The sequence below is a fragment of the Platichthys flesus genome, chromosome 13 (assembly GCF_949316205.1).
Source record: "Platichthys flesus chromosome 13, fPlaFle2.1, whole genome shotgun sequence".
In the NCBI taxonomy this organism is placed as follows: domain Eukaryota; kingdom Metazoa; phylum Chordata; class Actinopteri; order Pleuronectiformes; family Pleuronectidae; genus Platichthys; species Platichthys flesus.
Genome location: NC_084957.1, coordinates 11,408,889 through 11,421,414, shown reverse-complemented (window position 1 = coordinate 11,421,414; position 12,526 = coordinate 11,408,889). Strand labels below are relative to the sequence as shown.

The window sequence follows — 12,526 nt, the reverse complement described above, 5'->3', positions numbered from 1 at the left end:
TGAAGGAATGGTCCACTTGCAATGAATAGATATTCAGAAAAGGTATATTAATATAAACTTAAAACTGTGTCATTCATTTCTGTCTCAAAAGTAATTATTGATAAAAAACAAGTTTAATATTATTTAAAATATGTTTTTTATGTATTTTTGCTTCATTTGCTCTTATAATATGATTTGCCTACGGGAGAAAGCTTTCAGTTTCCCCAGAGGCAGCAGTTCAAACACATCTGGGTGCCGGTATTTATTTGTCAGGGCAGAGGTCATGTTTGATTGTGACACCTAAAGTAGCAGCTTTTATCACTCAGACGTTGTTTTTCAAGTCAAACCCATCCAGTGGACTGAGACGGAAGCTGACTAATGGGTTGAGATAAGTGAGGATGTGCTGAGGTCTGTGTGACGAGGGAGTCACCTGAGAGAGAGCTCCTCAGCTCGACTATATAAGATCCAGCAGATCAAGAGGGGACCATGAAACAGCTGCAGAAGCCAAGAGAGAAGACGGACAGCAGTCAACGCTCCTTTTGATTCCCTCGGTCAGACGCTCAACGTAAAGGAGCACAGGTGAGACATGCATCGTATTTGGTCAGGAAAAACTTTTACTCCAACGAGGTGAAATAATCTCAACATGTTTTTTTTCTCTGTCTGTCTTTGTTCACGTTTCAGAAACTCAAACGATGACAAGCGTCAACACTTTGTCCGGACTCCTGCTTCTCATCATCATCCAAAGCAGCTGGCAGGTGCCTGACCAGGACACAGATCGTAACTCCATGTAAGATCAACTCTCTGCTTTCCCTCTTTCTCACAGGCTCAGCAGAGGACTCTCCAGCCTGACATGGGGTTCAGGTTTATCGAAGGTTTAGAATTTTCACAGCGAGTAACCAGAGTTGAACATAATTTATAGAAACTCTCATCAAAATTGTTCATCTATTTATTTTGTATGGGTGTCCCTCGGTCAAAAAGAAAGTGAGATAAATTCAATGTTCCAGATTTCACAAACAGATGAAAAGTGATGTCTTGAAATTTCAGCAGAAATTTGTAATGAGAAAACCGTAACTGTAAATTTACAGATTAGTAAAATTATGTCAGATTACACTTAATCATTTTTTTAGCAAAAATGTTACAACAAATATCCTAATGCCTGAGTTTATGTTCATGAATTGTGACTTTAATGTTTTATTGTTATTATTTAGTCAACTTTATTGATGCATGACAAAAAAATTGCTTCAGTTTTGTTTGTCCTCATTACCTTTTTTTAATCTAATTTTAGGAATCTTGGAGCACAGCATCAATGAGATGCACATTTACCGTTATGATCACTGAGTATGAAATGTGAGCATAGTGATTAGTGGATGAGGATGGTGAAGCTGCTGGAAGAACAGCTGTGGCGTGGGGGAGATTTTGGCAAATAAGAACTCCCTCGGGAGACCCTGCAAGAGAGAGGAAGAACACAGGAGATGGGCAGGGAGGGTAGGGTATGAAAAATGAGAACAAATAGGTTTGCATGCAACCCAGGTACAAGCACATGACAGGAAGAGGAGGGCTGGAAGAGAGAGTGCGTCCTGCTCGGCTTGGCTGTATCAATGTCTTCTTCTTGCAGGCTATTGCCCGAAAACTCCATGATGATGGAACCAGTTGAGCTCCCGAAGAGACATTCAGAGGGAACATTTTCAAACGACTACAGTAAATACCTGGAGACAAGACGAGCACAAGACTTTGTCCAGTGGCTAAAGAACTCAAAAAGGAACGGGTGAGTGTGTCCTGTCGAGCTTGTGCACAGATCCCAGGTTTTGGCCTTTAAATAATTGGGAGCCTTATGATACTTTAGATACTCAAATTATATTTTTTAGATTTGTATCGTTTTTTTTTTTTAAATATTACCCATGATAGCATCAGTTCTCAATTCAAAACATTTGAGATCTAATTCTGCGAGTCCCTTCCCTTACAGCACACTCTCAAACCCGTGAATGTGCGAGCAAGGAGGCAAAGAATCTGCTTCATTGTGGTGCAGCAGATCCACAGTGGGGCTTTGACCAACAGTATTTGCATTGCCTTCGCGTACGTGTGACCGTGCTCTCATCCAAGCCAAGAAGATTTTATGCGCCTGAATTGGCATCAAGTTTATGTTTGCCTGACATCAACGTCAAGTGATAGGATTTGAAAGCCTCAATACTGTTTGTCACTGCTGTGAAATTGAATATCAGATATATTTATTATCATTATTATTTATTATTAGACATCCTTAATTAATTAATTAAATAATAATTTTCAAAAATTATGAGAAGGGTGCCCTTTTTGTCATTTGAGCACCTATCCCCCAAAATATGCAAGCACGGCCCTGTAACCTTTTACTGCTGAATCACTTATTGTTGGGGCGTAACTTCAATTATTAGGAATGTTGTGATATATTGAGGAATTGACTATAATTGTTTTGTCTCTTGATCTAGTTAGACGACTAAACATGATTTAGTCATATGTACCCAAGTTGTAATGAATGTATCTGTTTTTGCAGGAGTCTATTTAGACGCCATGCGGACGGCACCTACACCAGCGACGTGAGCTCCTACCTGCAGGACCAGGCAGCCAAGGAGTTTGTGTCCTGGCTGAAGACCGGCCGGGGCAGGAGAGAGTAGACTCCACCACGTCAGAGCGCCACCACCAGCTCCCCATTAATAATGCAAAGATTCCCACTGACTCTGTGCCATTCTATGTTTCACTGTCTGTACAAGCCTTGTCATGCTATTAAATTCCCATCATAAAATCTCTGTCGGCCTTCGGTGGTTGAAGGAAATGTTAAGATGCAGAAAAGTACGTTTGAAATGTGTGTCAATCCTAAATGCTGGTGATTTTCATCAAGCACTCACATCATGATTCTTCTTTTCACATTTTCTTCTTCCTTCTCATATAATCTTAAAAAGAATAAGACACAATTATTGATCTGGATTCTGCAAGTTCACTAATTACTTCTGTAGATAGTCTCGACACCTTTTCTAATAATTCAGTAAAGTCATATTTAGTTTTCAATAAAGAAATGTGTACAATCAATGAGTTCCCTCTTGGTTTGACAAGGATTGCTCTACATCTTATAGCACAGGATCCACCTGTTAATGTGCATCAATAATTTCATTAAAACGAAATAAAAACATGGTCAATTTAATCAATAATAGTTATTATGATAATAGTGTTAATATTTGGCCAAGAAACAGAATTAGTTTTTTTCTGCCATGCTCACTTAATCCTGTTTAAATAAGCAGAACCAAACTCAGTCAACACGCCATGCAGCCCCCAGGGGGAGCTGTGCGCTGGGATTACTACCATATAATAACATGATGTGTCACCTGTCAACTGTTCACTGGTTATTTCCCACTGATGCACTGACAGCACACCAAGGACACTGGTCATGCTAAATGAAAGGAAATGTAATTATGTGATTGGAGTGAACAATGACTGGGTTGACACTTCCTCCTGGCACGATAAGCAGTGCAGCTCACCCGAGCCAGCAGCTCGACGCGCTCTGGGATCAGCCACATCTCTCAGCTGTCATCCGCCGCTCATCAAACCATCTGTTGATCTCAGGAGCCCGGCCCTCTCCAGTCGAGGCCAAATCTCAGAGGGTTCCTCCATGTTGTTCCCTTCCTGTCGTTCTGCATGCAGGAACAGTGGGTGGAGGCAGTGTGTCATCACACGTACAACTGGCTGATCTGACATGATGCAAGCAGCTGATCAATAAATGTCAAATAGATGATACCCTAACCCAAATAACAGCAATACCTTTGAGTGACCCTTCATACAAAACACATACAGAGAGAGAGAGAGAGAGAGAGAGAGAGAGAGAGAGAGAGAGAGAGAGAGAGAGAGAGAGAACCAGTGAGTTAGAGAGAGAGAACCAGTGAGGGAGTGAGCGAGAGATAGTGAGTGAGTAAGCAAGAGAGAGAGAGAGTGAGTGAGTGAGTGAGCAAGTAAATTTTTTTTTCTGAAAGTCCAATCAGTTATAAGTTCACTGATGATGTAAATGTCAATAATCATTCAAAGAGGACACATACAGCAAAGTGATTTGATCATTCATGATATATTCTACTTAAATTCATGGATTGAATCACATTATTATGAATTACTTTTGTATTTTATACCCTGATTATAAAGTCTCACCCATGATTCCATTGTTGCTGTGCATGCACAAGCTGCTGAGTATGAGAAAAGAACATGAAGAACGAGGGTGATCATTGAAATTTATTAAATTAAAATAACATTGACAAAATATGTGTGTATAATAAAACAGTTTTTTGTTTGTTTTAAAACTCAGACATTACAATCTCAGTGTTATCCTCAGGAACTGATTTTAAATGTTCTCATATCTTGTTAATTTATGACATCAAAGTGAGGTTATTCATATTTACATTTTCAAAATAAGCCATACACTGACACCATAGAGACACAAGTCTCTGTAAACTATTCTTTAACAAACATATTTATTATATTCCACAAAATAAATATAGATAATACTTTCTTATATAAATATGTAGTATTGATATCTTACCAAAAAAGTGCTTTGGTATTTGGTTCAGTTTTAGTATAGAATATTGTCATTTAGTTAGTTTAAAACTATAATTTCCATTTTAGGTGAGTCACATTCATTGGGCAGAATTAAATGGTTCCACCAACTCACATCAAGTTTACAGACTTTTTCATGAGGGACACAATTACATATGGCTTTTCAAACAGATTCTATGTAGTAATTGTTAACAATGATCTTATGTGTATGCTTGTAATATATGTAAAGCTGCATTTATTGTATGAATATTGACTAGAGCTTCATGTTTTATTACACATCATATTCAATGTAGGGAATTGTTATATAAATAGATAAAGAATGCAAGGACTTGCTGACATGATGGTATCTCGAAGAACAAAGTATGAAACAAAATACACATTTATCCCAAAGCAAAAACTTCAAATCAAAACCAATCTTTTTGTAGTTTGCATTCCGTTTGGTATTAATACACATTTTCTAGCTTTATAAAGTACAGTTTGACATCATCGACACAGGAAAATTCTACACAAGGCTCAATGAATAGCAGAATATAATTGTGACACATCAGATAACACGCACACAAATGTGCAAAACATATATGTGAGGGATTTATAATTGGTAGTAACACAATGTACACACAGAAGGGACAGTGACAGAAACACACGACACTGCCCCTCGTCTGTAAGAGAAAGGTAAACAGTAAGTAAATACAACATCTGTGCAAAAAAGTTTCACAAAGATAAAAAGGACAGTAAAACGTTCTTAAAGTGACAGAAATAGAATCATTCATTATGAAGTATCATATTATGTCATGTCATGTCATTTCATGTTATTATATACTGTCTATTTCATCTTGTAAGGAGTAAAAATAACACTGCACTGTAAAACTATAAAACCATGAAACTTGACCACACACATAACTGTAAAACGATTTAAAAAAACTATCAAACATAAAAGATTGTTTTGACATTTTCTTTTTTTCAAAAGAATTAAACAAACACTACAAAACATGTACATTTATGAGCTCTGTCACCATATATACCCTCCGACAGAGCCAGGCAGTTAGTGTTTGGAGTCTTTGTGCTAAGCTAAGCTGAACTAACTGGTGGCAGCCTCATATACTGTACAGACATGAGAGTGGTATCAACGGACTCGTTTATATTCAACAAGAAAGCTCATTTCCCACACACATATTCTTTTATATCTAAATTCCAGCACAATGGCTGATCAGACCTGAAACGTCGGTAATCCAAATGGACCACTTCGGTGCGAAACAGACTTTTTTTAAACATGAATAATGTTGTGAGTAATCTGTGTTTTTGTTTTTTGACTGGACATTTATTAAGACTCTCATACATCCCTGAAAGAGCTCTGTAAAGATTTCAGCTGCAGAGGAATATGAAGTACATGCCATCTGATAAGAGAAGCCAAAGATTTAATGAGAAAATGGCAGCCAACTTTGTGGATAAATACGAGAAATATTTCCTTATTTGAATGTGAATCCAAGCTTATTAGTGCCCACACACAAGTTTGTTTTTTTCTTTCTCGGTTGTTTATTTGTTGGAGTTTTTTCTGTATTTTGGTCAAATTTGACGTTGCTTATAGTTTATAATAACCAACTGTAGTTTGGCTTGTCTCCGTTGGCTCTGTCCATCAGCAGCTTTCTGTGAATTCAACTGAGGAATCTTACCTTAATTATTCTGAAGTCGTTATTCTTCATCAAAAGTCTCAGCCGTTTGCATTCCAAGTATTTCCAAAAGAGCCTTTTGACATTTCGTCTGTGATGTCGATGATGGGTATCCCTCTGCAGGAAAACAGAAGCCAGATAAAAAATGTCAACATTTACCAATTAAAATGTGCAATTGAAATGTGGTTTTAAAACTTTACAAATGTACGATAACATACTTGTACCCTTCTAATGGCACTTGCACGACTCCCTCGTCCTCTGCCAGTATACTCTGCTCCTCCTCCTGAGGATTGAAGAAAATACAACGTGAATGTACGTTAATAAATGGATTCAGCATCGACTGGCGTGTTGTGGTAACAGCACCTCATCAGCATCCTCAAGCTTCTTCTTCTTGCTCTCCGGCATGAGGTCATCCAGCCAGCTCATCTCTCTCTTGGTGAAGATGCAGTCCATTAGCTTCCTAATAAACACGAGCGCTAACACCTGCAGGATTCACAAGCAGGATCAAAACGGCTGAATCCACAGAAACCATATGTGTTGATGAAGGAGATAGATAGATAGACAGATAGATAGATAGATAGATAGATAGATAGATAGATAGATAGATAGATAGATAGATAGATAGATAGATAGATAGATAGATCGATACATAGATATATAGATAAATAGAAAGATAGAGATAGAGAGATAGAAATTAGTTTAAATGAGCTGTATTTTAGCAAGGTCATGGATGTGTGTTGATAAAAGTTATAAGCAATTACTTTGAACAAACTCAAATATTATGAATATGATGTTTTGTATGTATTATATATGCTTTTTGGTCAAATTTACATTATTGCTCATTTGAAATTAAGAAAACAAATATGTAAGTAAAATATATATATATCTCATCTCATCTCATTTTCATCCGCTTATCCGGGGTCGGGTCGCGGGGGGAGCAGCTCAAGCAGGGGGCCCCAGACTTCCCTTTCCCGGGCCACATTGACCAACTCTGACGGGGGGATCCCGAGGCGTTCCCAGGCCAGTGTTGAGATATAATCTCTCCACCTAGTCCTGGGTCTTCCCCGAGGTCTCCTCCCCACTGGACGTGCCTGAAACACCTCCCAAGGAAGGCGCCCAGTGGGCATCCTTACCAGATGCCCGAACCACCTCAGCTGACTCCTTTCTAAGTGAAGGAGCAGCGGCTCTAATCCGAGTTCCTCACAGATGGCTGAGCTTCTCACCCTATCCCTAAGGGAGATGCCAGCCACCCTTCTGAGAAAACTCATCTCGGCCGCTTGTACCCGTGATCTATATATATATATTTTTTTTTTATGAAATTCAATTAAATGTCAAAAATAAAATCACATTTCAGAGCAACATGAGAAAAAGTGACCAAATGATTTGCTGCAGGTGGAATGGTTAAGAAGAACTCGCAGTGTTGTCTATAAATAGACTTGGATCTATTTTATCAATGAGAGCAGAACAGAAAACACTTTACGGAAGATATGACTCTGATTGTCGTGGTATGAAAGTGTTTACATAATTTTGTCTGACAACAGCTGTGCTGCCCGTGCGATGTGCCTGCAGCTGCTGTACTTGGACGGTTCACGCACCATCATAGGGAAGACGATGGCAGCCTTGGAGGTCTTGATGACCCAGAGCAGAATTAAGCAGGTGAGCTGGATGATAGTGAACAGGTGCACCTTCCTCAGGGGTACGTGGCGGAGATAGATGAAGTCTGGCTGGTGCTTGGCTGGCATACCGAACAGTGTCAGGCGGTCAAACAACTGGAGAGGACAAATTATCAGAGTGAGATTTATTTTATAACACATAAAAATCCTTGTATTTAACAACAACTTACATATATGTGATGTAAAATATATATTTTTCAGAGAGACACAAATGGCTCTTATACACAACACTGCCTTTCCATCATGAAACACCAAACAAACTGAACCACTGAGGCTTGTGGAGAGAAACAAAAGTCTATCAAGTAAAAGTTGCTGGAACTACAACAGAATCTTCAGATCCGCATATTTCTGTCTTGGTTTATATATAATTTTCACAAACCAACAATAGAAAGTATTCAGAATTGAGGAAAATGAGAAGTAAACAGGGCAATTAAATCCCAGTCAGGTGTTCTGTAAATGCTGGGAACACACTAGTGGCCAATTAACACTTCTTCTCTGGGCAGCCAGACAATATGGAGGCGATCCCCTATCGTGCATTGCAGGGAGTTAACAGTCCACACAGAGTCGACGAGTTATCAACACAGAGCAGGTCTCTAACTAATCCACGGCACACAGATCATCACAAAACCATACGACTCAAATTCAGCTCAGGTCCTAAAGTGGTCGTTCGTCACATTTTTAATTGTAAGTGTCCAGACCTGTTTTCCATGCCCGGTTTGGATATTAAAACTGATTCCAGACAAAGTACCATGATTAAGACTTTCCTGCGAACACGGACATGTTTACCACTTTCTTTAACATCGTGCGATAGAACTTTTTCCAACATTTTGATGGATTTCTCAGATTATAATTTGTGGATTTTTAGGAAAAATATCAGGTATGTTTAAGGGACTGGTATTTTTGAGTGTGTGCAATTTGGTGCATAACTAGATACAATTTTAACAATCAAAAACCTGAGTGCTAGTTATTTCTTCACATTGATACAGTTCAATCTGAGCAGAATCTGCATTAAATACACCCAAACTCTAATAACTCACCTGAATGCCTCGGAGAGACGATGCCCCCATGTAAAGGAACACTCCGTACAACACAGGCATAGGAATGAACTGAAGAGCAATAAAAGCATTTAGTCAGTAACACTGTCATGCATTTCATCAACACTCAATGATTGAAATTAAACTTATACTGTTGTATGATCACAGAGGGCAAGTACGAGGGGTCCGTGACCCACCTTGAGCACAGACGTCATGAACACGGAGCAGCCCATGAGGGTGAAGATCATGAGGCCCGTAAATCGTTGCTCTCTGATGCCGAGGAACTTGGGCTGCTCGCCGGGGGCCGAGCACTCGGACTCCAGCTTCAGGCTGTTGACGTGGGTGATGGAGAGCACGGTGGCCGCCACGAACCACGGCAAACCCATCAGAGAGCACACGCCCAGCATCACCCCCACCACGAATAGGTCCAGGTGATAGCCACAGCTTTTCTGAAAAGAAGGGGGGGGGGGGGTACAAGCGGATGAAGCCTCGTCTTACTAATGTGACGTAGCTGTGACTGCATTGAACTCAGGCTGTACCTTAAGCTTGTGCTCCTTCCTGTTGATGATGACAGCAGTGATCTGCTGGTCCATGAAAATGAGGATGGTGCAGAGCAGAGCTGGGATCACTGATATGACTGCCGTCCACCAGGGGTTGGGCCCCAGCGGGTTAATGAACCAGCCTCGATCATCCCTGGTCGGCTGATAAACATAAAGAGAATGATTGTAATTAGTTTGACACGAGTAGATGGTCATTGAAAAATGATCTGCTGAATCAAGTTCTTACCTTAAACTCACTGGGAACCTGCAGCTTCGGAGAGGGAACCCCTAATGCGTAGTCCACTAACACCATCGTTAGGATGGTGAAGAAAATGGCAAAGTCACTGATGAGGGCCCTCACCTGATAGAGATGAGATTTATTTAAAATAAACTTCAAGCAGAGAGTTTTTATATTTCACAGTATTCTTTATCAAACTCAGAAACAAAAGCATTGGCAGGAAACAGGACTTCCTTAACTCCATAGAGGAGGAAATGTTTTCATCTGCGTTTGTTTAGTTTTGTTTGTTTGTGACAAGGTTTACTCAGAAACTACAGACAGATTACCATTTGTTTTGTGGATTGATGCCGTAGAGGTAAAAAAGGAAACCAATACATTTTGATTAATTTATGAAAAAGCTATAATTCTGGCATATTTAGGGGACTAATATTAGTGCAATTCCAGATCTAGTGAATTTAAATGTGCTTTCATATAGGGTACTGTCGTTTAATATACTGATTCTCGTCATACATTTTCTTTCCATCCCGCAGTACCTACGTTGAACCAGTAGAGGATACCACTGCACCATGCTACACATCCAAAGCTCTGTTCTGCAGAGACAGAAACATGAGGCATATTGATGTGAGGACACCAGAGGATGTACACTACCTTTGTGGGAAAGTAATTGCTGAACTTGAACTCCTTTAGGAAGGCAGACATGATGACAGTGGAGAAGAAGAGAATGGCCGACCAGAAGAGGACGTCAGGAACATAGGGGCCGTGCGGGCCACAGGCGCTGCCCACAAACTCGCCTCGTTTCTCGATACAGTCCTGCAACAAAGGGTAGAGGGCCATTATTCAATGTTGGCACATGATTAGCAAAAGAAACAGCATCAGCTGATTCTAAGCCTCCACAAACGGTTCATGACCATCCACATTTGTAAAAATAAAAAAAAAACTTTACAAAGTACAACAAATGTGCTTTTAGAGTGATTTGCAACGAGTAATCCAAAATAATCCAGCACACATGCCCTTAATCTCCTCTGTCCAGCTTCCTCCATCTGGGAGAGCATGCCACTTTAAGGTGGAAAAAACGTTTTTGGTCTGTCTTTGTGTCACTTCATAATTCCAGCTGCTGTATATTTAGAACCTCCATGACAGTTTATTATCTCATTTTTGTAACGTTTGTTTTTGTTTTCATTGCCGAGCTGGCGCAGGTTGTACCTTGACCTCCAGAGCTTCCCAGTAGATTTCTGAGGCAGTGATGTTGTTGGTCTCCCAGAACCTCAGGGTGCCGTTGGCGGGGTCAGACGGTTCGACGCACGAACATCTGCGGAGGCACATGAACATCTGGGTGAATGATTAATCCCATATCTGTCTGGGATTCACTGTGCCTCCAAGGAATCCACTTAATTACTTCTACTTTAAAGAGTACCCCGGACGTACGAGTACATGCTGAGTTTGTCCAGGTTGTTGTTCTTGTTGAAGGGATAGTGTTCCCCCAGGTGGATGAGTTTCTCCAAGGCCTCGTAGATGAAGATGATGCAGATGAGTGAGGCGAAGGCTTCCTCCGTGAAGCGCGTGATGTAACAGACGAGGGAACTGGCGTCTGTGGCCACCAGCACGATGCAGAGGAAGGCCGTCCACAGGCCGATGCATGTTCTCAGGGACAGATAGGATAAGCCATACTCCCTGCGTGGAGATGAGAGGGAGGGAAATGATTTTAGAAGAAAACAGATCAAATCACATCATGTTTTGATTGTATACTATTGCAATGTGGCAGATGGGAGAAAGACATTATCACAATGAAATGTAAATGCAATGTCGATACAATCACATTACATTTTCTATAGGAGGCCAGATGTTACATTCATGTTCACAGCCAGATGATAAAACGTCGGATGTGTGATTACAAAGTGATGCAATGATCCGGAATAACTGACGTGACAGATTTTGTATGTGCGGGAACATTAAATCCAAACATACTTGCAGAATTTGAACAATATCTTTTCGAATACAAGCACCGGCCCCGTGCTGCCCAGGATGGTGAGGGGCTGCCCGGCGAACAGGGAGTAGGCTATTCCAGTCAGCGAGGCTCCAAACAGCGACTCAATTGCACTCTGGGAAACGGAAATGAGGATAGAGAGATTACTGGTGCAAAGACAAAATGTTTATGGTACTGAAGGACTCATACAGCGCACCGCAGCGGACAACTAGAGCAGTGTGAACACTTAGAGGAAAGAGAAGGTGCTTTACTATGCGTCCTTCTGTTGCCTCGCCCAGCAGTCCTCCGAAGGTGATGACAGGGGACATGCAGGCACAGTAGAGGAACAGGAAAGAGGCCACGCACTGCAAACTCAGAGCGTCCGTGTAGTCAGACAGGTAGTGGGGGGCCTTTCGCTTGATGTCAAGAAAGAGACCACCGAACCACCTGGGGATGGAAAGAAAACGTTTGCCAGCTCTCTTGTTTATTTACTCACAACAACTTCATTTTCAAAAAGCATTAATAATTTGTTTCAAAGTTCAAACAGAAATAATAGGTTCAATGCAATGGTTTGTGCATTTTTGAGAAAAGTTTTGAAGATTTTTGACAATAGTCTTCATAAACAAAATATATTTAATGATTTTGTTCGACTTTTCAACCTTTTTCTTCACATTTCAATTCTTTTCCAGAGATGCAAAAAAGGAAATAAACATCTTCGACAGATTTTCTTCAACTTCCCTCGTCTCACTGTTCACCTCTGGGCACAATTCAGTCCTTGTAGTGGCGAAGCGTGGATGCAAATAGATATCTCAAAGCAGGATGTTTCTATGGAAACCCCTTTATGACTACTACTAGAGAGCAAGTGTA

General features: G+C 40.5%; 2 protein-coding genes across 4 annotated transcripts in view; one reads left to right on the top strand and one right to left on the bottom strand.

The window, feature by feature from the left end:
* The first annotated feature begins 472 nt into the window (after positions 1-472).
* On the top strand, positions 473-2,759 carry gcgb (glucagon b). Its single transcript, XM_062401988.1, has 4 exons — positions 473-558; positions 661-766; positions 1,595-1,744; positions 2,507-2,759. The coding sequence occupies exons 2-4, from the start codon at positions 672-674 to the stop codon at positions 2,625-2,627; spliced, it is 366 nt and encodes a 121-aa protein (XP_062257972.1). The 5' UTR covers positions 473-558; positions 661-671; the 3' UTR covers positions 2,628-2,759.
* Positions 2,760-4,217: 1,458 nt separating this feature from the next.
* Positions 4,218-12,526, bottom strand: part of LOC133966903 (sodium-driven chloride bicarbonate exchanger-like) — a 30,337-nt gene continuing 22,028 nt past the window's right edge. For 2 of the 3 annotated variants that reach the window (XM_062401979.1, XM_062401977.1), the window contains 14 exons: positions 11,932-12,106; positions 11,662-11,795; positions 11,122-11,367; positions 10,900-11,005; positions 10,345-10,506; positions 9,706-9,819; positions 9,459-9,620; positions 9,117-9,368; positions 8,923-8,991; positions 7,808-7,981; positions 6,576-6,695; positions 6,431-6,495; positions 6,216-6,329; positions 4,218-5,204 (listed from right to left, as the gene is read on the bottom strand). In XM_062401979.1, coding sequence (XP_062257963.1) covers positions 6,254-6,329; positions 6,431-6,495; positions 6,576-6,695; positions 7,808-7,981; positions 8,923-8,991; positions 9,117-9,368; positions 9,459-9,620; positions 9,706-9,819; positions 10,345-10,506; positions 10,900-11,005; positions 11,122-11,367; positions 11,662-11,795; positions 11,932-12,106 — 1,855 coding nt within the window. In that variant the 3' untranslated portion in view covers positions 4,218-5,204; positions 6,216-6,253. The remainder of the gene's footprint in view (positions 5,205-6,215; positions 6,330-6,430; positions 6,496-6,575; positions 6,696-7,807; positions 7,982-8,922; positions 8,992-9,116; positions 9,369-9,458; positions 9,621-9,705; positions 9,820-10,344; positions 10,507-10,899; positions 11,006-11,121; positions 11,368-11,661; positions 11,796-11,931; positions 12,107-12,526) is intronic. The other variant, XM_062401978.1, reaches the window with a different exon arrangement.